At 41.1% G+C, this 25,720-nt stretch overlaps 1 protein-coding gene across 1 annotated transcript in view; it reads right to left on the bottom strand.

The window, feature by feature from the left end:
• Positions 1–25,720, bottom strand: part of BRWD3 (bromodomain and WD repeat-containing protein) — a 39,531-nt gene that overhangs the window by 11,435 nt on the left and 2,376 nt on the right. Inside the window, exons 5-22 of the mRNA XM_068770017.1 lie at positions 23,777–24,005; positions 22,884–23,536; positions 20,984–21,148; positions 20,126–20,194; positions 19,304–19,456; positions 18,237–18,432; positions 15,753–16,113; positions 13,839–14,040; positions 12,172–12,308; positions 8,954–9,043; positions 7,312–7,552; positions 5,980–6,069; positions 4,680–4,906; positions 3,509–3,739; positions 3,191–3,443; positions 2,366–2,499; positions 820–916; positions 167–281 (exon numbers count right to left, since the gene is read on the bottom strand). Coding sequence (XP_068626118.1) covers positions 167–281; positions 820–916; positions 2,366–2,499; positions 3,191–3,443; positions 3,509–3,739; positions 4,680–4,906; positions 5,980–6,069; positions 7,312–7,552; positions 8,954–9,043; positions 12,172–12,308; positions 13,839–14,040; positions 15,753–16,113; positions 18,237–18,432; positions 19,304–19,456; positions 20,126–20,194; positions 20,984–21,148; positions 22,884–23,536; positions 23,777–24,005 — 3,643 coding nt within the window. The remainder of the gene's footprint in view (positions 1–166; positions 282–819; positions 917–2,365; positions 2,500–3,190; positions 3,444–3,508; positions 3,740–4,679; positions 4,907–5,979; positions 6,070–7,311; positions 7,553–8,953; positions 9,044–12,171; positions 12,309–13,838; positions 14,041–15,752; positions 16,114–18,236; positions 18,433–19,303; positions 19,457–20,125; positions 20,195–20,983; positions 21,149–22,883; positions 23,537–23,776; positions 24,006–25,720) is intronic.

The following is a 25,720-nucleotide window of genomic DNA, read 5'->3' on the forward strand; positions in this document are numbered from 1 at the left end:
GTGGAGTGAGTAGTATATGTAGAGAGTAGTGTGTGAAAAGTGAGTGGTGTGTATGGAGTGTGTAATATGTAGGGAGTGAGTACTTTGTGTGGAATGAACAGTGTGTGTGGAGCGAGTAGTGTCCGTGGATTGAGTAGTGTATGCCATTTATGGTGTGTGTACTCACGCGGCGCCAACGCCGGCGACACTGGCTGTCGGAAGGGCTCGGCGTCCGCCGACGCGGTCAGCTCGTTGAGCAGAGAGAGGCACGCGCTCGTCCACCGCGCGGCACCGCCCCGCTTCTGCAACATCACACCCGCACACTGCAGCCAAACAACCGAGGGTTGTGGGGGCAAGCTTATACCAACCAACACTTGACCGTAACTTAGGTTACTACTGCAATGAACAGGTTACAAGCTTGGCTCTAGATCCAAGGGTGGTAAGAGACTACTGCTTGAAGTGAACTCAAGACCTTCCGCAGTGATATTGGAATGTACGCCTCCCCCTACTATCACATCGGGGTCGCATCGCTGATACGACGGCTTTGGAACTGTGAGATTAATTACGCTCCTAGACCAGATCCACTGCAATATGCAGAGAAAGGCCTGAATGTATGAGTTCACGCTAGTATTAAGTTCAGAAGCCCGGAAGTAAGTTCCGAGGGACATTTACTCAGGAGGAGATGACCAGAGTTGTCCTTCTAAGAGACAAGGCTGTAGTGTATTTGTGCAAGTCTTTCACAGGTGGGGTTACAGATGGAGGAACATCGTGAAGGATTATTTCAAGCGTCCACACCAGGCGATGGGGCTGGTCGATCTGTAAATACAACGTCGGTCCAACCTTGTGCAGCGTGGCGGCGAGCGGCTCGTCGTCCGACGACTGGTAGGCGGCCGCCAGCTCGTGATACTTGGCCACCACGTCCACGTTGCGCCAGTTGCTGCAATCAAGGTAAGAGAACTGCTGAAACTGCTGCTTCTTTCATTAGGAGACTTCCCGCGACTTTGGTAGACGTGGTTGCTTTAGAACCTCTCGCTCTTAACACCCCAAGCACGAGCGATGTGCGCTGCCTATTGCAATTTCAGACGAACATTTCTTTAGACCAGTGATTCCCAAAGTGGTCTATATCGACCCCTAGGCGTCTATGACAACCTGCAAGGGGTCTACGTCAGCGAAAAAAAATTTGAAGGTCCATAAAATGAAAATGGGGGTCCATGATAGTGGATCTCAACACATACACTGATAGTACCTATTTACTTACATCATACTATCTTATAATATCAAAACATTTACATTATTTATAAAAGTACCTATGAAGTAAAAAAATTATTATTTATGTTCATAAAATTGTGTAAGTTGTAGGATGTTGGTATTCGCTTTGTGTTCGCAATACATTTTGAACTTGTAAAAACCTGAGAGTCTCAGAGCTTCGCTACCTTGCACTGACTTGTTCAATTCGTCACTCTATAAATACGAATGTGGGACAAATACGTTTATTCGTTTCCTGAATCTTGAAAAGGAAAGTGGTACGAAAATATTTTATACACTAAACTTCACTACAGTTAGAAATTTACAGGAAATCAATATCAGGTAAGTAGGGGGTTTACCCAACACGGAAAAACATGGCAAGGGGTCTACGACACAAAAAAGTTTGGGGAACTCTGAACTGATTTAGAGCTACGTGAGTGATCTTGGTTCTTCTATAGATTTCCTCCATCAGATAAGCTTCGAACATAGCTCTCCATTACTCTCTGGGCGATCTTGATAATTTTTTACTAGGTCCCTCGTAAGCAACTACCACACTACATAGTTCATAGTATGTATATATATATGTATATATATGTATATATATGTATATATATATATATATATATGTGTGTGTGTGTGTGTGTGTATATATATATATATATATAAATGAAGGTTTTATACAATTCTTAAATCTTTTAAGAGTAACATTTTATACATAATGAATAAACTAATAAATACAAGAAATAAAAACTCAATATTTTTTAAAAGGTTAACAAACCCTTCATGGGTCTGAGTGTAACTAAGATCTTCCCTTAGTTTTAAATCTAAAATAAATGTATATTATTAAAGAAATCTTATTATAGCATTCAAGGGTTTTTATTTGATCAATTTATGGAATTTGGTTGCGTTTAATTTAATTTCAAAGAGCATCTGTTTAGTTTCTGGTGTGTGATACTGGTCTGGTGTTACAAGCAGATCATCACTGAGCTGATGATAGCTTATTATTTATATTAAAATAACGATTGAAAAGTGCAAGTATATATATCTACTCTAGTAAAGATATTTTTATATGTCAACTCTAATAAACTTTGATTGATGAGTATGACGTCATGAAGTGGGCGTGTCGTGGTCGCGCGCTCACCTGATGATGTACAGCAGCAGGTCGGTGACGAGACGCGCCTGCCGCACGATGGGCGAGTGTGGTTCATTAAAGCGCTCCGCGTTGCTGGCCAGACACCTCACGTCGAACTGAGCAGCAGCCGCACGCCGATAGTACTGCGAACAAACACACGGACGCATCAAAACATCACTATATATATATATATCTTCATTCATAATACTTAATACAACAATTAATCATATCGATATTTATCGAAAAAATCGATACTTTAAAACGATATATCGAGAAGGTAAAGTACCCGGCGATAAATACTGCACATCGACTTTTGGAAAGAGATAATCGACTAATTTTGTCTTCGTAGAGCATTATCTCTGTCGCACTAAATAAAAATAGTCCGGTATCTATTAGGAGCTGATACAAAACAAGTATCATTTGCTTATTTTGATGATTAATTTTGTTCTTTGTATAAAAAACAACAATTTTTCTAGGTAGTACAGTTAGGTTGGGGTAAAATGAAATAAAAAAAACATGTTCACATTATGTTTACGCATTTAATTATTTAGAAAAATTACAACTGCACATAATAAACACTATTATACCTATTGTTAAAACGAGACATTGTAATAAAAATAAATTAATAATTATCAAAAGAAGCAAATGATACTTGTTTTAACAGCTCTTAATAGATACCGGACTGTTTGTTTTTTGTGCGACAGAGATAAAGCTATACGAAATTAGCTGATTGTCTCTTTCCAAAAGTCGATGTGCAATATTTATCTCCTGGTACTGTATGTATATAAATACTTTATAATCGACATTGTATCAATACTTCTGTTGTGAACTTACCAGGTTTTCAAAGCGAGCGCGGATGGTGGACAGATCCACGGGGTAGGGCACGAGGCGAGCATAGCTCGGATACTGCTGAAGATCGACGGGAGCCACGAACGGCTCGGCAGCCGACAGGGACATGACGAGTGCCACGTGGCGAGCTATGGCACGGCAAGCGCCGGCCGCCCACTCGTGGGTCTCCGAGCGACGGAGCACGCCTGCCAGCTCGCTGGCTAGCACGCACACCGCGCCGCCAGGTTCCTCCGGCAACCTACACACACAAACTGCGTTACGCACACGCCATCTGGTGACACTGTATCGAGGTTGACAATGTACCTTTGAGGGTCGAGCGGCTCCAGGTCCCAGGGCGAAAGACGCTCCACCTCGCCATTGTCCCAACGCACGCGCAGCGACAGAAAGTGGGCGGCCGCCTCGCGCGCCCACCGCCGCGCGTCCAGCGCTCCGCCCGCAGCACCCGCCTCCTCCTCCTCCGGCTCGGGCTCCGGCAGCCCGCTGCGCTCTATCACGATACCCGTCCACCACGAATCGTCTATCATACACCGGAACCTGTCAACACCCACACCTTCTCAAACACGCTAGCAACAAATACACATATTTAAAACAAGTCTATTTAAATACATTTACAGTACCTGGCGCTAAATATTGCACATCGACCTTTGGAAAGAGACAATCGGCTAATTTCAGCTTCGTAGAGCACTATCTCTGTCCCACATTACCTAAGTGACTTGTAAGACAGAGATAACACTCTATGAAGCCGATATTACCCGATTGTCTCGTTCCAAAGATCGATGTGCAATATTTATCGCCGGGTACTGTAGCTGTGTGCTGTAGTTTTCGAATTTACATCAGGGGTGAACAACATTTTTAATCATACCAAATAAAATTTTAGAACTCTTTTGCGTGCTACACATGGAGTAACATTTATTAATAATCTATAACACAACATATATGATCGTAAGAATTAAAAAAAAGTTTTCATATATAGATTCAATTTAAAAAATCGTTCAGACTCGTCGGGTTGTACAAGTCACTGTGATAGTAAATCGTCACAAACAAATTGCTTCGATTTAGTATATCATTTTGTTATATTTTATATATCGATGGGAGAAAGTCGATAAATGAATTTAATTTTCATAAACAAGTCTAATCATCCCTGATTTACATGGTTGATATTATAATGTATACGAAAATATTTGAATTTCATTTTAAACAGCAACTGTTGAGTTTCTTTCCGTCTGTTAGAGCAGCTAACAGGCAGCTTGCTGTTTATAATGTTACAAATAATCTACTATTTAAAAGCGTAAGAAAAGGACCAATATTTATTTAATGGAACACATTTAATGGAACTTAGGATGGACTTCCGCGAAGTAACGCCTGATTCCATTAAATATTTAAAAGCGCATGTGAATGCCTAAAGATATTTAGATGACGTCATCTAAATATCTTTACTTATTACGTAATAGGAGTAGTAGGTAGGAGTACAGACCTGTCGCCAGGACCCCAGCGGCGTTCCACAGCTGCATCGTACTGCTGCTTGAGCACCAGAAAGTCGATGACGTCGGCCATGTCGTGGTAGCGAACTGTGAAGGTGCGCGCGCGCGCGTTGCAGCCAGCTCCCCCCACGCCCGCCAACGAACTGGCCAGCCGAAGGCACACCACGCGCGGTGGCTTGATCACGTACTTCATGCCCACCACCTTCACCGCCTCGCACTCCTGGGAAGCCAACTCAAGTAATGATAACTGGTTCTGCGCAGCATTCAGGTACTCCCAGCGACCTTTACCTCGGTCTACCTGGTGAGGGACCAACTCACGCCGCGTCTACCTACTGATTCCGAGGTCACCATTCGTGAACCTTTCGGCCCCAACAGCAACTGCCATTTTAGACGAGCAATTGTTTGAGTTACATCGGTGATCTTAGTTAATATCGATTTATTGTAATATTACGTATAACTATTATTCAGTCTGATTTCCTTTGAACCTCCATCACGAGTTAAACTAGAAGTTTCTCGGACATGTTAACCATTTGCTAAATAATTTCTTCTAAATGAAAATATTTAAATTGTCGATTCAATTTAAAAGTTTATTCTGCAATATTTTAAATTATCACTTTGACATTTCAAACACTGACTGCTTTACCGACCGGCGACCGCAACGGACGCCGTCACAACACCATTGTTAACAGCGCCATCTATGAAGCGTCAAGGTTAAACAGATGCTGCTTTACCGACATTTTCTTTGATGGCCCCCGCTATTGGGAGCCTCTCGTACCCCTATTTTGTTTGGGACAGGGACTTTATTTACGAATATTTTTTTCAAGGTTTTATCTTTATTCCACACTCACTTTCATTCTTCTCAATTTCTTTGATTCTTTCCTTTTATCCTTCACAATACCTTGCAATTTTTTTTGTCCTTTCATTCCTTCTTGCTTTCATCGCCTTCCTTTTCTCATCTTTTTTACTCTTAGGTGGCTAAGTACAATTTTATTTCTAATCTTTATTTTATTCTTACATTTTCTATCCTTATCTTTTAATATCACAGGTTTGTTTAGATTAGACTTTTCAATACATTAAAGTCTTGTCTTACATTCTATTATGCTTTACCGACATTAAACAAAAGCAGCACAATACAAGATATAATTATTAAAGTAACTAGTTTCTTTACATATATATATACATATATATATATATATATATATATACATATATATACATATATATACATATATATATACATATATATGTGTACACATATATAGATAGTTTGGTCTAGTCTTCGACAGTACTTACATATATGTGCATGCGTTCCCACGGCTTGTCGCGAGGATTCACCTTGTACACGTCCTTTTCCGAAACCGCCTCGAAGTAGCGCTGGTGACCCTGAAAATACCACCTTATTCTTCAGGACAATAATACCAGAAAAACAATACAGAACTACCTCCGTAACTTCAATTCGTCTACAAACCTTCCACAAACTTGTATTTTATATTAAATAGTCCCTGTTTTTCAGAAGTAATGTTGCACCGATTAGTGCCAAACACCGAGTCTTGCGATTTTACGTAATAGATGAATGATATGAGCGAGTCCCATGGTAAATTTGTAATAATGAAGAGAAGGAAACATTCACCTGCGCTGGAACTAATCGGTGTAACATAATTCCTGAAGATGCCCCGTGGAGGGATGAAACACGTGTTGAGTGATTTAACGGTGGCAGTTGTGTAATTCGCGTTGTTTGCCGCATGCGCATTTATCAGCGGGCTGGCGGGCGGTGCACTTTGTTGCACGACTACTGCTACATAGCGGGAGTATCTATATATTAATCCTTTTCTTACTTAGGATGGACTTCTGCATAGTAACGCCTTAATCCATTAGATAATTTTTTGTTTATTATTATGAAACTTTATATATATCCTAGCAAATACAATAAAAAAATATTAAATAAAAAAATTCCGTACAAACAAAACAGTACTTATTTAACAATCTAATTACATATGTACAACATAGAATATAAATGTTATATTTACCCGTTTTAACACAAATTTCCGATCTTATTTACAAGATTATTCAAACAGGGCAACATTTTAATTTTAAAAATAATGATTTTCAATAAATGTAAAGCTTCAGTCGTTTTTCAATGTTTGTTTCATTTTGACAGATGCATCCTGTGTTGCAATGTTTACAAAATGCAAATTACTATTTAAGACATATATATTTCGTGCGACGGAGATAGCGCTCTACGAAGCCGAAAATCGCCGATTGTCTCTTTCCAAAGGTCGATGTGTAATATTTATTGCCGGTTACTGTAGTGTTTTAGAATTTACATCAGGGGTGAGCAACATTTTAAATCGTGCCAAATAAAATTTTAGAACTTTTTTGCGGGCTACACATAAAGTAACAGTTATTCATAATCTACAAAACTATATATATATATAATAAACATAAAAATAAAAAATTTTATATATAGATTCAATTAAAAAAATCATTCAAACTCGTTGAACAAGTCATCGCCGGTTAATGTACCTATGTGTACCTATATATATGTCTTAAAAAGTAATTTGTATTTTGTAATATATATATATATATATATATATATATATATATCTCCAGTAGAGCTGCACTTACCAGTCGGAAGTAGAGAAGCTGGTCACCCATCTGAGGCTGATACGGAGCCTTCCGCGGGGACACGGCTGTGAGCCACTCTCCCACCCGGTACGCCTCAGGCAGCTCGCCCGGGCTGCCGGCGGCCGGGGCTTCGGTACCAGTCGCCGCGGCCGCCGCCCCGCTCGGCTCCCCGCTTGCCAGCCCGCTGGGCGCCGTGGTCGCTGTGCTTCTCTTCGTAATGGTGGTCGTGCTTGGACTGTATCTATATAACAAACACAAAGATAAAGCACTTCTATACAACTCTATTCCCTTTGGATATATTGACCACAAACTCCTGGAGAATGTAGACCTTATTGCAACACAGACTTATATCTCCAACATTTTAACCCTTAATAGCCTAGAGTTTCAATTTTGATACCAATCTTTTAAACCGAATGTTCACATTACTATTAGTTTATTTATAGATTGGCTGTACGAATTTTACTGTTGTATAATATTCTTTCCAACGAAATTTAAAAAAAAAATCTATTTTACCCTTCATCTAGACCCTCAAGCAAGCACAGTAATATTTAAAAAAATCACTTTCGTAAATCAGGCTATTAAGGGTTAACCATTCTTTCTTTTACCATCCCCTTCCTCTCCCTTCTCCCCCAAAAGTTCATTTAGCAACACTGGAAACAAAGAAGGTTCTTCATTATTCCTTCCTTCGTAGTGGTTTATTCTTCATCAGGAGTGTGATACCGTCCGTAGAGACATCCCCCCCATCCTCTATTGGTACACCAACTTTATATTTTTCAAATTATATCCTCATAGTGTTCAGTGTACATATATACTTTTTATGTACATCTGTATGACGGTAATGTTATATTTAACCCTTTTGGTACGGTTGGTACACATAGGTAAAGTACCCGGCGATAAATATTACATATCGACTTTTGGAAAGAGACAATCGGCTAATTTCGGCTTCGTAGAGCGTTATCTCTGTCGCACGAAATACAAACAGTCCGGTATCTATTAGGAGCTGTAAAACCAACCTATTTTAATTTTTTTTACAATTTTAACAATAGGTATAAATAATGGTGTTTATTATGTGCAGTTATAATGTTCTTAAATAATTAAACACGTAAACATATTGTGAACATGTATTTTTTATTTTATTTAACCCGACCTAAAGCCACACATAGAAAAATTTGTGTATTTTATACAAAGAAAAAAAATAATTATCAAAAGAAACAAATGATGCTTGTTGTAACAGCTCCTGATAGATACCGAACTGTTTGTACTTCGTGCGACGGAGATAATGCTCTACGAAGCCGAAATTGGCCGACAGTCTTTCCAAAGGTCGATGTGCAATATTTATTGCCGGGTATTGTACCAACTGTTTTTTAAACAATTTTAGAGTTTAGTATTTTTAATTCATGTCCCTTTACACTAGATGGCGCTAGAAGTATACTTCGTGTTAAAGTAGTGTGACGGTCTGATTTGTGAATAAAGGACTCCTTGTGAACCAGTGGTGTTTCATTCAGTGTCAGAACCAGTACGTAGCAATATACTATATTGGCATACCCTGTTAAAGATGATATGAAACTTCAACCCCAAGCCCGTGTGGTAAAACTGTAAAGTACCCTAGGACTAGATGATACAAAGGTGTAAGTCTGTTTACCTGGCGGTGGGCTGCGGACGGCGCCGGGCTCTCGCGGGAGGCGCCAGCGCAGGCCCCGCCTCCCAGTCCGAGTACTGCGAGGAACCCGAGCTGAAAACGCAAACATTTTATTACCTTACACTCTGCTACTTCGATATCCGATTACTCTAAAATATTATAAAGAGCATATATATATATATATATATATATATAGGTGTTAACTGTACTGGAGAAGTAAGGTAAAGTTCGGAATAAATTTATGATGTATTTTTTACTAAGAAACAACAAAGTTCGTTCGCGTTAAGAATGCAATGAAACATTGTCCGCGGATCTAACAACGCTGTGCGCTTATTAAAAATGTTTCTGATTGTAAATTATTAATACTTTTATATCCCTCTAAGTCGAAAATTGATATTTCAAAACCACAATACGGGAATGTTTATATATATGTACATATATGCACATATTTATATAAGTATGATATACCAACTTGAAAAAAATTATTATTATTATTTATCTATCATTTTTGAATCGATCCTGCATATTTTAGGCCAGCGGACAATTTTAACGCGAACGAACTACAGGCATTAATTATGACGCCTGTGTACATATATGTGGTATAAATAAGTAGATTAAAATTTTCTTTATTAGAAATGATGAAAGTGCTAAGTGGGGTGTGGGGGAGGCCTAAGGGGTGCGGGTGTTTAAGACTCACGTGTCAGCGGCGGCGCCCGGACGCGCGCTGCGGGTACAACGACATTAGTAATTAAATCCATTATAAGTAAATAATTGACTATTGCTTTGTACTATTACACTATACAATGCGATTAAAATAAGAATAGGACGGGCTCTCGGCTAACTTCACTCATATAAGTACGGTCAGCGTTAAATATATAAAATAAAAAAATAATAATAATTGTTTTTGTTGATTGTTTAATTTGTTCTACAATGAGCAAAAGAGGTATTGTTTTACATCGGCGAAATCGAGAGATTATCAGCAATGTTGATAAGTACTTCGAGGAAGAGAAAAAACGTGCCATTATGTTGTTGGACCAGTTAAAACAAGCAAGAATTGTACCAGGGCCAGATGGCAATATTCATATATCGCGTGATATATTTGGAAGTTTCATTAAGCATTTGGAAACTGCTTCTAAGGTAACCGAGCGAGTGACTTTAGCCACTGGTATTATTTTTTAACATTGCTCTTTTTGCACACTATACCAAGTTCCCGTTGTGACGTCACAACATGGCGCTAGGCCGATCCTATTCTTATTTTAATCGCATTGTAAGTCTTTCACGTAAATAAATAGTCGGCCATATTGAAAGTTGTGGGGCGAGCGAAGCGTAAAACGAATCAGCCCGCTTCCACCAGCACGATGACGTCACACAACTTCTACGACTACAGCGGCTCTTTGTAAACCAATTCTTAACCATTGATACTGATACGTATAAGGTTCCCAAAGTATTGTTACAAATCACGAGTTACAGAACCCTCTAAACAATAAACACGGGACCCTAGGATCAAGAAGTGTCGTAAACACGCGTGACCTTGAAGTTATTTATAGATTTTTGTGTACGATTCTCGAAAATTCTAGCTAACATACTATCTCGAACTTACTAGAATTTTCTCCGTAGTATAAATAGGTGTACTTCCCACGTCGACAGTTTAGTGTTGTTTTTCGAGTTATAAGATTAAGATCTATCACTGATACAAAGTGACTATTTGGTAAGTTATTTGGACAATTATTTCTTGAGCGATTTGGAAGCAGTTTGGACTAAGCGAAAGTATACTTTTTGTTAAAGTAGGATGACCGTCTGATTTTTGAATATAGGTCTCCTTGCGAACCAGTAGCGTTTCATTCCGAGTGATAACTCACAGTACGTAACAGTATTCATAAGATTTTTTAACACAAAAATCAATATTCCATATTTTTAATTCACAAAATTGTCTGCTCGCTTAAAACTTTACAGTAACCTATTAATAAATGATGGTTGACTCTAAGTGTTACACTTAAAGTTACTACGACATAAGTTCAAAGTCACAGAGTTATAAAATAACACATGTATATCTCAGTAGGTCAGTGGCGTTAATAGTATATGTCCAATATGTGTGCCGTACATATGTTGTTGTGTGCTATTCAAACTGTCACTCATAAGTTGGGACAATACTTCCCACGCTTGGTATGCGGGTGGTCCAGCGCTGCTTTTTTACTACAAATATATTCACAAGATGCACGATGCTCGTAAATATTTTTATTTAAATTAGATGGTGGGAACTACTATATTCTGATTTAATGGAATCGGGCGTTACCTTGCGGAAATCCATCCTAAGTAAGAAAAGGACCAATATTTAGCAACTTCCGCACATGCAGTGGTAGTTGTGCAACAAAGTGCATCGTCCACCAGACCGCTGATAAATGCCTATGCGGCAAACAATGCGAACTACACAGCTACCACCGTTAATTCATTCAACACGTGTTTCACCCCTCCACGGGGCATCTTCAGGAGTTATGTTACACCGATTAGTGCCAACCACCGAGTCTGAGAACTATATTCTGGTATGATACGAAGACCACAGGCCGGTTAGCGTGGGACATCCGCCCACACGCTGGTCCCATTGGAAATCTATGAGCAGACCTATCCAGCAGTGGACATACCATTGCTGAAACATTGGTGGTGGTTGGTTGTCAATTTCTACATATTAAGCAGAATTCGAACAGTCCATAAATACCTCCTATACTAATTATACTCTTCTTACCTCTACGCTTTTGTGCTTGTCCAAGTAATTAAATATATATATACTAGCTGATCCCGCAAACGTTGTTTTGCAAACAAAAACTAAAGTTTTTAATTAACACATTAAAAATAAGGGTTGATCGTAGAGGGGTGAAAATTTAGGTTTGTATGTATTTTTGTATGTTGTATCATAATAAACTAAAAACCAAAAAAATTGTCTAAAAAATTAAAAATAAAATTTAGGGGTGGACCACCCTTATCACTTAGGGGTATGGAAAATAGATAGTAGCCGATTCTCAGACCTACTGAATACGCATATTAAATTTGGTAAAAATCGGTCAAGCCGTTTCGGAGGAGTTCAAGTTCGAACACAGTGACACGAGAATTTTGTAAATTATATATATATATATATATTGTCTATGTCCAGCAGTGGAAGTTGATTTTAGTAGACACTGTGTAATATTAGTGGCAGTTGACAGCGGGGGGCATGTGTGGGGGCGCACCTGTCGGAGCGTCGCGTGCGCGAGGAGGCTGCGGAGCGCGAGGATCGCGAGCTGCACGAGGACTGCTCCAGCCGTACCGTGGAGTCCGACGTGTCGCTCGAGCTGGACTCCGAAGACTCCTCCGCCGCGCTCACCGTCTGCACAAACATAGACACAGAAATTTATACATCCACATGAGAAAGAGAGCTATTGCCCTTCATATATCTCAGGGCTTCTTAAACTTTTCTCATTCACGACCCCATTCATGATTGCGAGTTTCTTTACGACCCCATACAAATATAAAAGAAAAGTAAATAATTATTTTTTGATGATTTTTTTTATTAGGTAACAATATACGTATACATATGAAAATATATAGTTTGAGAATTCGTTTTGAAACATACAAAAATCTAAAATTAAAAGTTGCACAAAAAATTATAAAATTGTATTTATATTAGTTTAAAACCTTCAACAAATGCGCGTGTCTAGTCCACTGTATTCCGCCAACTCTAGTGATGTTATAAAATGGTATATATAAATATTTGACATTAAAATCTCTCGACTCCAGAATTTTGCTACGCGACCCCATTTGGGGTCGCGACCCATAGTTTAAGAAGCCCTGATGTATCTCATTTCCATCCAAAGTTTGTCTGGTAGAGATCACCTCGAGCGATAACACCGCCTCTTGTATCTCTATCTAAATTGTTCCTTTTTTGTAGTTATGGTGTACAATAAAGTATAAATAAATAAAATAGTTGCGTGCGATAGAGACAGAGCTATATCAACAAGGGCAACGAAACATTTTACGTCTTAATCGTTTTTGAGGAGTCAGGCTCCTAAGCACCATTTTTTCCAAAACCTTATAGTTGCATGTACCACCTAAGCCTTTATAAAATCTTACACCCCCCTATGTAACATACATGATTTTTATATCAAGAGTTAAACTGCTATTAAGTCCATTTTGAATTGCCCTCCAGTGGGACGTGTGGGCGCCACGTTAAGAAACTCTGCTCTATGTACTGTATTTTCAATCTTAACGTTAATATTAGCACAGTCCGTTCGCGTTAATAATGTCCGCAGGCCTAATTAGAAAGTCACGTTCACAGTGACCAATTAAAGGCATACTTTTAAACGTAATAGTTAATAAGGAACGTTTCGCTGCGTTCTTAACGCGAATGAACTGTCAAGAAACATTGCAACATAGTTTATATATATAAATAAAATTTTATTTATTTCTTGGATTTTGCCCTGAATTCTACATCCTGGGGGGTAGGACATAATTATATATATATCCACTAAAACTCATTACAGATAATGGACATCTGAGTCTGACATGATGAGATCTGGGATCCCAGTGAAACACATTCAGAATTTGTTGAAATCCGTCCAGCGCTGGGCTATCTCCTTTCGTCAGCATTTCAGCATGAACTACATATTGGTGAGCTTTTACCTTCACACACCCCAGGGTATGCCAGTCCCACGTTGGGTGTCTCTGATATCGGCGTCAGAATCTTTTGGATACAAAATATACTGCTTCATGGGGGAATGACGATGTTGTGTGGGATTTCTAAGTCCCACCACTACCCACTAACGTCACTTTGGTCGTCGTCATCCATCATCTTTGTAGGTGATGTAGGACGTCGTTGGTGCCCCTTATTACTATGTCAAAGTACACTGTGAAGACTCACCTGCAGCCGGGGGGCGGAGGCTCGTGGCCCGCGTGGGCCTCGAGGGCGACGGGCTGGAGCGCCGGGCAGCGCTGCTGCCGCTGCGGGACGGGGGCGGCGTCCCGGGCGGCGCGCCGGGCCTTCGCCCGCCGTGCTGATCATGAGGGGGCGGCGTCGCATCTCACGCGCGTACCACGCCGTCTCCCACTCATTCATCTCAACGCTGCAAGGCATACCATACTATTATAACTCTGCACTGTAAGACTTTGCCCTATTTTTTCCCCTATTAAAGCATCTTCTACCATTACATTGTAGCCTGTTATTTCACATCCTGACGGTTACTCGAGGATCGCTAATGTCATGTCAACCAATAGCCGTCCACTGCAGGGCCACGCCCAAAAATCGCAACGATGACCGGTCTTCTGCTGCATCAGTCCACCTAGTGGGGGATCTTCCCACGCCGCATTTATTTGCACGTGGTCGCTTTAGATCAGTGATTCCCAAAGTGTTCTATATCGACCCCTAGGGGTCTATGACAACCTGCAAGGGGTCTACGTAAGCGAAAAAAAATTTGGGGGTCCACGATAATGGATCTCAACACATACACTGATAGTACCTATTTACTTACATCATACTATCTTATAATATCAAAACATTTACATTACATTACATTATTATATATGTTTATAAAATTTTGTAAGTTGTAGGATGTTGGTATTCGCTTTGTGGTCGCAATACATTTTGAACTTGTAAGAATATGAGAGTCGCAGTCTCGTGTTTATTTAATGTTACGTATATTTTACATAACAAATACAAAATTTTATTTTTCATAGTTTTAATTTAAATTCAATTAATAAATGTATATATTAACATGTGTTTTTACTTTAAGTTTTTAACACTAAACTTCACTACAGTTAGAAATTTACAGAAAATCAATATCAGGTAAGTAGGTGGTCTACCCAACACGGGAAAACATGGCAAGGGGTCTACGGCACAAAAAAGTTTGGGGAACTCTGCTTTAGATCCTTTCAGTCTCAACGGCCTGACTGCATGAGCTAGGTGACCGCTGCCAATTCAAGCGAGCAATTCGTCGAACCACTTCGGATTCCTGATACCTTTATATTCATTTCAAAACGCTATACAAAGTATCAGTTGCGGTATAATAGTATAAATTAAAAAACAAAACTAAACTAAGTCCCATAGTAGGATGTACTGTCTGGTGTTTCGTGCCTCAGGACAATGTCTGGAGCGATAAACTTTCGCGAAATTCTCTCTTTCCTTGTATGACTTTTAATTTATTCTTCACAGTTATTTGGACGTAAAAATATGTGATATTACACACAGACATATATTTATAAGCGAACTCTTTATTCTACTGTCAGTTAATAAGAAACGTACTTATGTGATTTTAACCCTTAAATGCATGACTTTTATACTTTAAAAAAAACTAAAATTCAAGGAAAAATTGAAAAAAATTGAATGTGTAGGAGTGGTCGTAGTACGGTAGCTTCTTGTTTTTCGGTAGCTTCTTGTGCTTCGGTAGTTCGTCAGTTGCTTCTTGTTCTTCAGTTGCTTCTTCCTGCGTTGACCGCACCTCCGCTAGCCCTTATAATGAGCGCGGAGACTTTCAACAGTGCGATGCAGATTTTCGTTGCGTCTACTGTGGCGCCATCTGTCATTTATCTGTTTCACTGCCGCCGCCATGCGATTGACGGTCACGTGGGTAAGAGCTTGGTGTTTGAGTGGTGCGCGATATGCACGCCACAAATGAAATGAATTTACTACAATTTATGTTGCAGATAAACAACATTATGAATTTACTTTCAAGTGTGGTACTCATTATACGTTTAAGTGGTATGTTGCAGTTTTACATCAATATGCATTTAAGGGTTAAATGTACAAAGAAATAATAAAATGGTGTTGAGAAAAATGCACCTGGCCTGCTCGATGCGAAGCTTGGCGGCTTCAGAGAGCGGTATCAGAAGGGGGCGGGTGCAGGGTGCGAGGGGCTCCTCGTCGCGCTGCCAGGTGCCGGCGGTGTGGCGCACGCCCTCGCCGCGCCAAGGTCCTGCGGGCGCAGCGGGGGCGGCGCCCGGCGGTGCGGCGGCCGCGGCGGGGGGCGGGGGGCGTCCGCGAGGTAACAGAGGACGCAGCGCCAGGCGCTCGCGGCCTGGTACCAGGCGTTGTAGCGCCGGCGCGTGGGGAGCACCCTCTACGTCCACCAGAAATGGTGGTGGCATCAGATGCGGCGGTGTCTCCGTCTGTTCGTCCAGAGCGCCGCCCAACGCGTCTCGCACTACACGAACAATGAAACAATTTATTTCTAAATACACTCTACTGAGCATTATCTAAAAAAACAAAAATATACTCAATATTTAATGGAATCAGGCGTTACATTGCGGAAGTCCATCCTAAATAAGAAAGGACCAATATCTAGCCACCTCCGCACACCGAGTGTTTAGCACTAATCTGTGTAACAACTCCTGAAGATGCCCCGTGGAGGGGTGAAGCACGTGTTGAGTGAGTTTACGATGGCGGTTGTGTAGTTGTAGTTTAGTAGTAGTGTGTAGTTGTCTGTCGCATGCGCATTTACGAGCGGGCTGGCGGGCGGTGCACTTTCATGCACGACAACCACTGCATGTGCGGAGGTAGCTAGATATTGGTCCTTTCTTATTTAAAAATATACTCTTTATCATTATTCAACATAGTTTAAAAAGACACGTCAATAATTAAGACATTCGTTCCTAAAGTTAACCCTTAAATGCATAATGATGTAAATCTGCAAAATACTACTTAAACTTAAAATGAGTACTACACTTAAAAGTAAGTACAGTGTTGTATATCTACAGCTTAAGGTTTTTAAAAAATAAGTATCAAAAAAATTTTATAGACATATTTTTTTCTATTTTTCCCTGCATTTTAGTGTACTTATCTGAAAGGTAAATATATATTTTTTTAATTTATACTCATAAGCCATGCATTTAAGGGTTAAACATAAGTGTTATACAGTAAAAGCGTTTTTTATTAGCGAATGTAATATGTCATCATTCATTTATTCCTATGTCCCCAAGATGGGGCTGAAGGCGTCCACAGTACGTCACCATCTCGAGCGGTCTTGAGCCTCGCGCTTTACTTCGCTCCGCGTCATTCCAACTGCCTTCACTTCTGCAGTGATCATCCGCCAGGTATGCTTTAGGCATCCACGTCTTCACTTTCCTTGAGGATTACATTCTAGGGCTTGCCTATGTGATCAGAGTTCCTTTGGGACGTGTGGCCTATACAGTTCCACTTGCGTTTGATCTGCTGGTCGATCGACATCTCACCGCAGCGTTTCCAGAGATCTACATTGGAGACTTTCTCAGGCCAGTATATACAGAGAATACGTCGAAGACAGTTGTTAACGAAGACTTGGAGCCGAGAAATATCTTTGGTGATCTTCCACGATTCGCATATATATACAGTATGTATCCAAGCCAATATCCTTTGGAAATTCCGACAAATGGACTAATAAACAAAGTTATATTAATATATTAAATTCACAGAACATCGAAAAGGCTTCAACGCGTACTGAAAACGTGACATTTAATTTGAAAAATCTTAGCAAAGGTGTAAGAACGGCAAATGATCTCTGCGATTTCTTTACGAACATCGCTCCGTCTGTGGAACGATGTGTTATTTTTAAGACAAATCGCTAATGCAAGCTGCGTGTCAGTCTGAACTGAAGGAGCTTTTAAAAACTGCCAAGCGAGAATGAAATTACAAAATTATTCAAACCATTGTTCTAGCCTTAAGATAATTATTCAAAATTTTTTTTATTTAGATACACCTATCCCCCGATTTACACGGTACTTGTTTTACACGTTTTCGCTTTTACACGGTTTTCCAAAAAAAGTTTTTTTTTTTCGTTTTAATAACCGATTTTATTACCATCTCTCATAATGTAAATATTTCTGCTTCAAACATCGAATCGGCACAAATAACTTATAGTGATGAAAATGAATTCGAACCTTCGATTCCGAAAAAAAGAATGAGAGTAATTTCTTTTTTGTTCTTCTCTTTAATGTATTGTAATTAAATAAAAACAGTGTTTCCGTAATATTTTAACTTGTCAATGCTTTTTTTTTTAATTTCTGTGTACACCTAAAAATATTGAAACAAAAATACAACTGTTAAATAGCATAATTATGCATTTTCTGCAAGCTTTTCGATTTACACGGTTTTGACTTGAAAATTTTTAATTTTCGATTTACACGTTTTTCACAGGAACCGTGTAAATCGTGGGATAGGTGTATTTCATTATTTATTTTGTCACCTAGGAACGTACAGTACCCGGCGAATAAATATTGCACATCGACCTTTGGAAAGAGACAATCGGGTAATTTCGTAGAGCGTTATCCCTGTCGCACGAAATACACTTACCCAGCGGCCGGTAGTCGGTGTGGAAGAACAGCTCCGGGGGCAGCTGACGCAGCAGCCGGTGCCCCAGGCCCAGGCCGAGCAGTAGTAGATGTCCATGCGAGTCGGACGCAGCCACGCTGCAGCCCGTGCCCCATTTGGCGTCGAAGATAGCGCCGTCCCCCTGACCCTCGATGCGATTGTGGAAATGGGCCAGTACCTGCGCCGAGCATATAAAGAATTTTGGTAAGATGTGGGTGTGTCAGTGTCAGTTTAGTATCAGGTTGGTGTTTCTGTTGGTCTAAGGGAAATGTAAGCTGGTGATGGAGTGGGAGGAAGATGTATCTATCGGTCTAAGGGAGATATATGCCGGTGTTGGAGTAGGAGTATAACGTTTCTGTCGGTGTAAGGGAGATGTATGCCGGTACGGGAGTATCAGGTTGGTGTTTTTGTTGGTTTAAGGGAGAAGTATGCCGGTGTTGGAGTAGGAGGAAGATGTTTCTGTCGGTCTAAGGGTGATGTATGCCTGTGTTGGAGTAAGAGAATAGTGTTTCTGTCGGTCTAAGGAAAATTTATGCCGGTGTTGGAGTAGTAAGATGGTATTTCTGTTGGTCTAAGGAAGATGTACGCTGATGATGGAGTAAGAGAATGGTGTTTCTGTCGGTCTATGGAAGATGTATGCTGGTGTTGGAGTAGGAGAATAGTGTTTCTGTCGGTTTAAGCGAGTTGTATGTCAGTGTTGGTGTAGCAAGATGGTATTTCTATCGTTTTAAAGGAAATGTATGCCGGTGTTGGAGTAGGAGAATAGTGTTTCTGTGGGTCTAAGGAAGATGTATGCGGGTGTTAAAGTAGGAGAACAGCATTTCTGTCGGTCTAAGAGAGATATATGCCGGTATGGGAGTATCAGGTTGACATTTCTTTTGGTCTAAGGGAGATGTATGCTAGTATTGGAGTATCGGGATGGTGTTTCTGTCGGCTTTAGGAAAAAGCATGCCGGTGTAAGATATCATCATTGGAAAAGGGGAGAAGCGTGTTTCTATCGGACTAATAGTGTGCCGATGTTTTAGGACGTGTTGGTGTGCAATACTCACTTCTCCGGTCTCCGCGTTCCATACGAACAGCTGTCCGTCGTGTCCAGCTGATAGCAGCACGGCGGGCAGGAAGGGGTGTGCCTCCAGGACGTAGGCTTCATCTCGGTGCCCGCTCAGCACTCGCACCTGCGTGCAGGTACGCGAGCACCACACCTGCAACCGACACATGGAACATTATATACAAATGAAGTTACATCAGTGAGAAAAGGACCAATGTATAGCTACTTCCACCATGCAGCAGTAGTCGTGCAATAAAGTGCACCGCCCGCCAGCCTGGCCAGCATGCGGCAAACAATTCGAATTACACAACTACCACCGTTAAATCACTCAACACGTGTTTTACCCCTCTACGGGGCATCCTCAGGAGTTATGTTACACCAATTAGTGCCAAAGAGTCGAGTTATATCAATCCTAAGTAAGAAAAGGACCATTATTTAGCCACTTCCGCACATGCAGTGGTAGTCGTGCAACAAAGCAAACGTAAGTGCCAAACACGGAGTCTCTATGGGTGAAACACGTGTTGAGTGATTTGGCGATGGCGGTTGTGTGATTCGCATTGTTTGTCGCATGCGCATTTGTCAGCGGGGTGGCTTCTAAAAACCATACCCTTAAATTCCTTTCCTAAAGTACGTTATTTTAAATATTATTGACTTTTATCTGAGCTTGGTTTTATTGTCGCTATCGTCAGGAAGTTTTACAGAATGATTGAAAATGTCCTATACTTAACCTCCTAACTAATCATCCTGTATAAACAAAGTGATTGCTTCTAAAGAAGTAATCAAGGAGTTCCTCCACCCCCACCCCCCTCTCTGCAGCACTCACCCTCACGGTGTTGTCAGAAACTGCCGTCATGACGTACGCGTCGCTGCGATCCCAGCATACCATTGTCACCTGTGGGCACAAAACAATGTAAGAACTTATGTCATGTTTGAAGTTAATTGGTGATCTTGGTTCAGAAGACATATCCTCAAGAATTGCTCAAGTTAGCGAACCCGAGGAGATAAGCTACACCAAGTGCTCTTTGTTGATGTAGAACAGCGAGGATGTAGGGGGAAGTTCAGCTCCCTCTGAGGATATCTATGGGATCCGTTGGAGGTACAGTGGCAGTTCCATATCTACAAAGGTCAAAAACTTACGAGGCTTTCATCAGCTGATAGCACGCCCACTGCAAGGTCCAGGAAGACCGATTTCACGCTGCTCGTACCCAGCGACCGTGACTGTACGGTCTCCACAGTGGAAGATCAAAGGCTTTAACAACGCCCCTTGTCTTTACCAAATGACCAGTCTTGCCATGCCCTCATCATTCAACATTCAACTATATCGTCGGTCCAACTAGTGATGGCCATAACCATCAGTTGCATGAGCAATGTGCCCCCCCCCCCTACTTTAGACGAGCAATTCTTCAAGCTACATAAGTCATCTTGGTTCTTCCATATATATTGCAGCAAAGATCCGAGCACAGTCTCCATTGCTCAAGATGACCTTGAGGGTTCTTATTTGTAAGCGACCATCTCTTGGATCCGAATGTCTTCAATGTAGGCTGATAATTGTTGGTGAATAAATGACCCAGAACAGGGCATGCTTCTTCTGGGAAGGTTTAAGAAGGTACAAACCTGTCATAACCTCATCCTTCCCCGGAGGGCATATGTTGTATCTATCCAGAAGATTACTAAGAAGTACCTTGAGGCGCTTGGTGTGGTCCTGAAGCAGATGATGACGCCACTGCGTGGCGTGTAGCGTCCACAGGGCGGCACTGCCGTCCTTACTGCCTGACACCAGCCGGAGACCTCGGTGCGCCCACGCCAACGAATCCACAGCGTCGCCGTGCACCGCCGTCTCCAGCACCTGCCCGCACACGCAGCGACCACTTCAACTCGCTGTGCCCACGCATGGGCACAACTTGTCAACTTACACTTTTATACTATTATGCATAAGCTCAGGATGGATGTATGGCTAATGGAATGAAAGAGAAAGACTGGGAAAATTGTAGAATAAAAGAAACAGTACGACAGATAAGATGATATATGAAAGAGAAGAATGATAATAACAAAAAATATGAATAAATTACTAGAATTAAAAAGTCACTGTCCCACACGAGATAGGGGAACGAGAGGTCCCTAACAGCGGGAACCGTTTAAAAAAAAAAAGCTCATAGTCTTTCAATGAGTAAAAGAGAGACATATATTTAAGATTTCTCTAAAATATCTTATTAACAATAAATATAAACAAAACAGCTGTGTATAACCTAGTAGCTTGGTAAGCAACCTGTAACTTAAGTTTTCGAGTCAAGGGTGAATAAGTTTTTTCAATACAAGCATGTAGCATCTTAGATCTTGTCATCAATTAACATCAATCGATACAGAGGTCAAATGCCTATATAAATAAATAAAAATTGAAATCCAGGTCAGTCCAAAAAACTGCACAGATCAGATGGCTACTTGGATTTTGTAATTCTGGATTGGAACCCATGGACCGGCAAGCGTAGGGGAGAGCATCCACCCACAAGACGGACAGACAGTACTGTTAAAGTTGTATCCGTTTTAAAATGTAGAGGAAGATCATGTCCAGAAGTGGACATTCCATGGCTGATATGAGTCACTATGCTCCAAAATTGTTGTCGTGAAGGCTGAACTGTGGTGGTATGTTGCTATTATCAGTTGTTTGGAGAACTTCTAAACAGATTATCACCACCAATTTGATAAGCAGCGCCAGCGCAGTACATTGGACATAAACATAAATAAATATATCAGAGATGTTAACGGTAAACTCTTGGCGGAACGAATATATCAGAGGTTCGTTTAAGGCAGCTCCAATCCCCAGCAAATTACATGAAAATAGATTGCGATGGCATGGCCACATTCAACGAAAACAAGACGACCACGTGGTAAAAACTGCTTTAAGCCTCCCAGAATTCCCAAGAGGGAGAAGGCGTCCAAAAGCTACGTGGTGGTCTAATATCGGAAAGGAACTGGAAACCCTTCAACTCGATGCAGAGAAAACCCAGGATAGAGTGGCCTGGCGCAAATTGATAAGGAGACCCGACCCCAAATAAAGGGAAAAGGAAAGGAAGAAGAAGAAGAGAGTCCAAAAACCGCACAGATCAGATGGCTGCTGGGATTTTGTAATTCTGGATTGGAACCCATGGACTGGCTAACGTAGGGGAGAGGCATCCACGCACAAGACGGACAGACAGTACTGTTAAAGTTGTGTCCGTTTTAAAATCTAGAGGAAGATCAATGTTCAGCAGTGGACATTCCATGGCTGAAATGAGTCACTATGCTCCCAAATTGTTGTCGAGAAGGCTGAACCATGGTGGTATGTTGTTGTTGGCCCTATTATCAGTTGTTTAGAGAACTTTTGAACAGATTATCACCACCAATTTGAAAAGCATCTGTAGTCTGGAGGCCTTGACCTATTGCTTTCGATTTTTTTCTGGCGTGTAGAGGTAGGTTATCTGTCCGTACATACGAATATCTCTACACATTTAGTTAATTGGATATTATTGATATGGTATAGGACGAGTTCTAGCACCGGCTCTTGCGGTAACCCTGATCTACTACAGTACAAACACAGGTCTCACCCGCCTGGGACCGGCCGCCTCCACGATGTAGACGCGCACGTAGTGATCTGCGCTGCCGGCAGCGAGGAACGCTCCACCCGCAGACCAGGCGGCGCAGATCATGTGACAAGCGCCTGGCCGCATGCGCTCCACGAACTGCACCGGCTGCGACAGGAACTGTCCATCAGCGGCGCAGGTCCAGAAGGCGACGGAGCCGTCGGTGGAGGTGGAGGCGAGCCAGCGCACGTCGCCGTGGGCAGGCGGCGCCCAGTGCACGGAGGTGATGGTGCCGGCGTGCGCGTGAAGTACGGCACGCGGCGCGCCTGTCGCTAGACACCACACGCGCACAAGCCGCTCCACGGAGCCGCAGGCCAGCAGCGAGCCGTCGGCGGACGCGCAGACGTCCGTTATCTCAGCCCCCGCGCCGCGCAGGGTGGCTAACAACCGTCCGTCAGCCGCGCACCACACCTTCACCAGCAGATCGTCGGCGCCGGTCACCACGTAGCGCCCGGTGCAGTCGAACACCAGGCAGTACACGGCCGACAAGTGGCCCAGTGTACGCCGCTGCAGCTGGAGCCCGCACAGCAGGCGCGCGGGGAATACGCCACCGGAAGCGCCCCCCGCGACCCCGGCCGCGCCCACGCCGCCCAGCTCGCGCGCCGCCAGCCGCCGCACTGGAACACACGTCGTTATCATGTCAACCCCAAACATCGACTTCACGCGACATTGACTATAGTCATTTGTCCACCTAATGAGAAGCATACACACATCGCGTCCACCAGCCCAACGAACATCCACAAAGGACTCACGCCGTATCTTTCCTTATTCCATCTCTTCTTCTCTTGAACTCTCTTATTAAGATTCCTGTACCACTACTAAGATACTATAACTAAAAAATAAAAATATATTGTTACCGAGAGTGTGATCCTGTTTATATGCTGAATACTTCGGCTTGGGCCTGACGAGCGACTCGCTGAGCAGCGACAGCCGCGCGTGAAGCTTGAGGCGGGTGGTATCGGAGGGGGCGTTGGCAGGTGCGTTCGCGATGGGCATCGGGGGCGTGAGGGGGGAGCCGGCCAGCTGCAGCGCGCGCCCACACACCGCCGCCAGCCGTCGCCACGACACGTCCCTGTGCTGTGCTGCCTGTGAACACACTCCTTAACAACACCATGTCATACCAAAACCACCCCCCACTAGTAGGTATAGCTCGCGCCAAAATCGCAGTACGATTTGAACACACACACGCATCGCAATAATCAACAGCCGGGTGCGGACTGTACACATGTGTTTGACTCAGTACAGTCACGTACATACGTGTTATACGAGCATAGGTTAGTTACCATTATAACACCTATCTATTCTTCCTTGATGACCATAAAATGGTTGCCAGGATGTATTCGACGCGATGCATTACTACATAAATTTTATATTAATAGCGTTTGAATTTATATCACCTTTTTAAATTTGAACATGTAACAATAATTTAACACGAAAGTGACCAAGAATATGAACGTGAACATAAATTGAACACACAACTCCTTTTTATCTTAACTGTACGAAAATAAAACTGATCAAATGAAATAAATCGTTATAAATGTACGTTTTATTTTATTACATCCTACTTCATTAACAACCTTTTAAAATTGAGAAGAATTAGTTCTCCATTTAACTGTTATTTACTTATAAAAATATCAAATTAAAAATTATCAAATTTAGTGTAAATATTCATAAAATATAAACATTGTCTATCCGACTGTATATATGTATATATATATATATAAATATATACATATATATATATATATATGACTTCACAGCACTATGAGCTCATGCCAGTGCGGTCTTTGAGGTGACAAACCACAGGCTTCAGGCCATCTTACAAATGCATTCCATAACCTTCACCGACCAGACCTTATCTTTTATTATATAGCCATACTGCCTTAAATATATATATATATATATACATATATATAAATACATGTATATATAAACATATATATATCTATACATATGTATTTCAATTTATTTCCCTTAGAATCATTTTTTATTACCTCTCACTCCTACCTCTGTCATAATAGCTCATTATTTATTTACACCCACTTACTTCATTTATTAAGTAGTATATACAAGTATTTACCTAAATAGTGTGGACTTTAGATATATTTATTCACTACAAAACATTCAGTTCCATTAATGCTAAATGTTTCAAAATTCTTGAAATAAGGTCCACTTAACATATGTACATCATAAAGCATATATTAGGAGTACTGAAATGTAATGTTGTTTCTGTCGACATATTTTACAGAAAAACCCATTGATTTGATACTGCTCCGGCATTGATTTTGTGTACTAGACAGTGAAAGGTTGTTGATAATGAAGGTGAACATATTGTTGATTAGAAATAAATGTTAAAAATGCTGTCATGTGAATTTAATTTAAGAAAGCGACATTACTTTCCGGTCACCCTTATATTAAATACTCTCAGAGATCTCAAACTAAATATATCCTCGTTTGTACACTCATCTTCAATCAAGTCAGAAAACTTATTGAGTTATTTAAACTTAAATAATATCATTATAGGCAGCATATATACATTTATATATGTATATATATATGTATACATGTATATGTATATATATATATATATGTATATATATATATGTATATATATATCTCTTAACATATACAAGTGATCCATATACATATCATCTTATTCATTACAAATCTATGGGGCAGGCTTAAATCCAGCAACCGAAGGTCTTGTGATAACCATCACCATCATTTTATTTATTTCTTATCTATTAACACTTCTGTACACCATAGACAATAAATAGAGGAGAAAAAAAAACCAATTCATA

Source organism: Battus philenor, unplaced genomic scaffold, assembly GCF_028537555.1.
Source record: "Battus philenor isolate CCGP_79_NKW_IND1 unplaced genomic scaffold, ilBatPhil1.0.hap1 SCAF_29, whole genome shotgun sequence".
NCBI lineage: Eukaryota > Metazoa > Arthropoda > Insecta > Lepidoptera > Papilionidae > Battus > Battus philenor.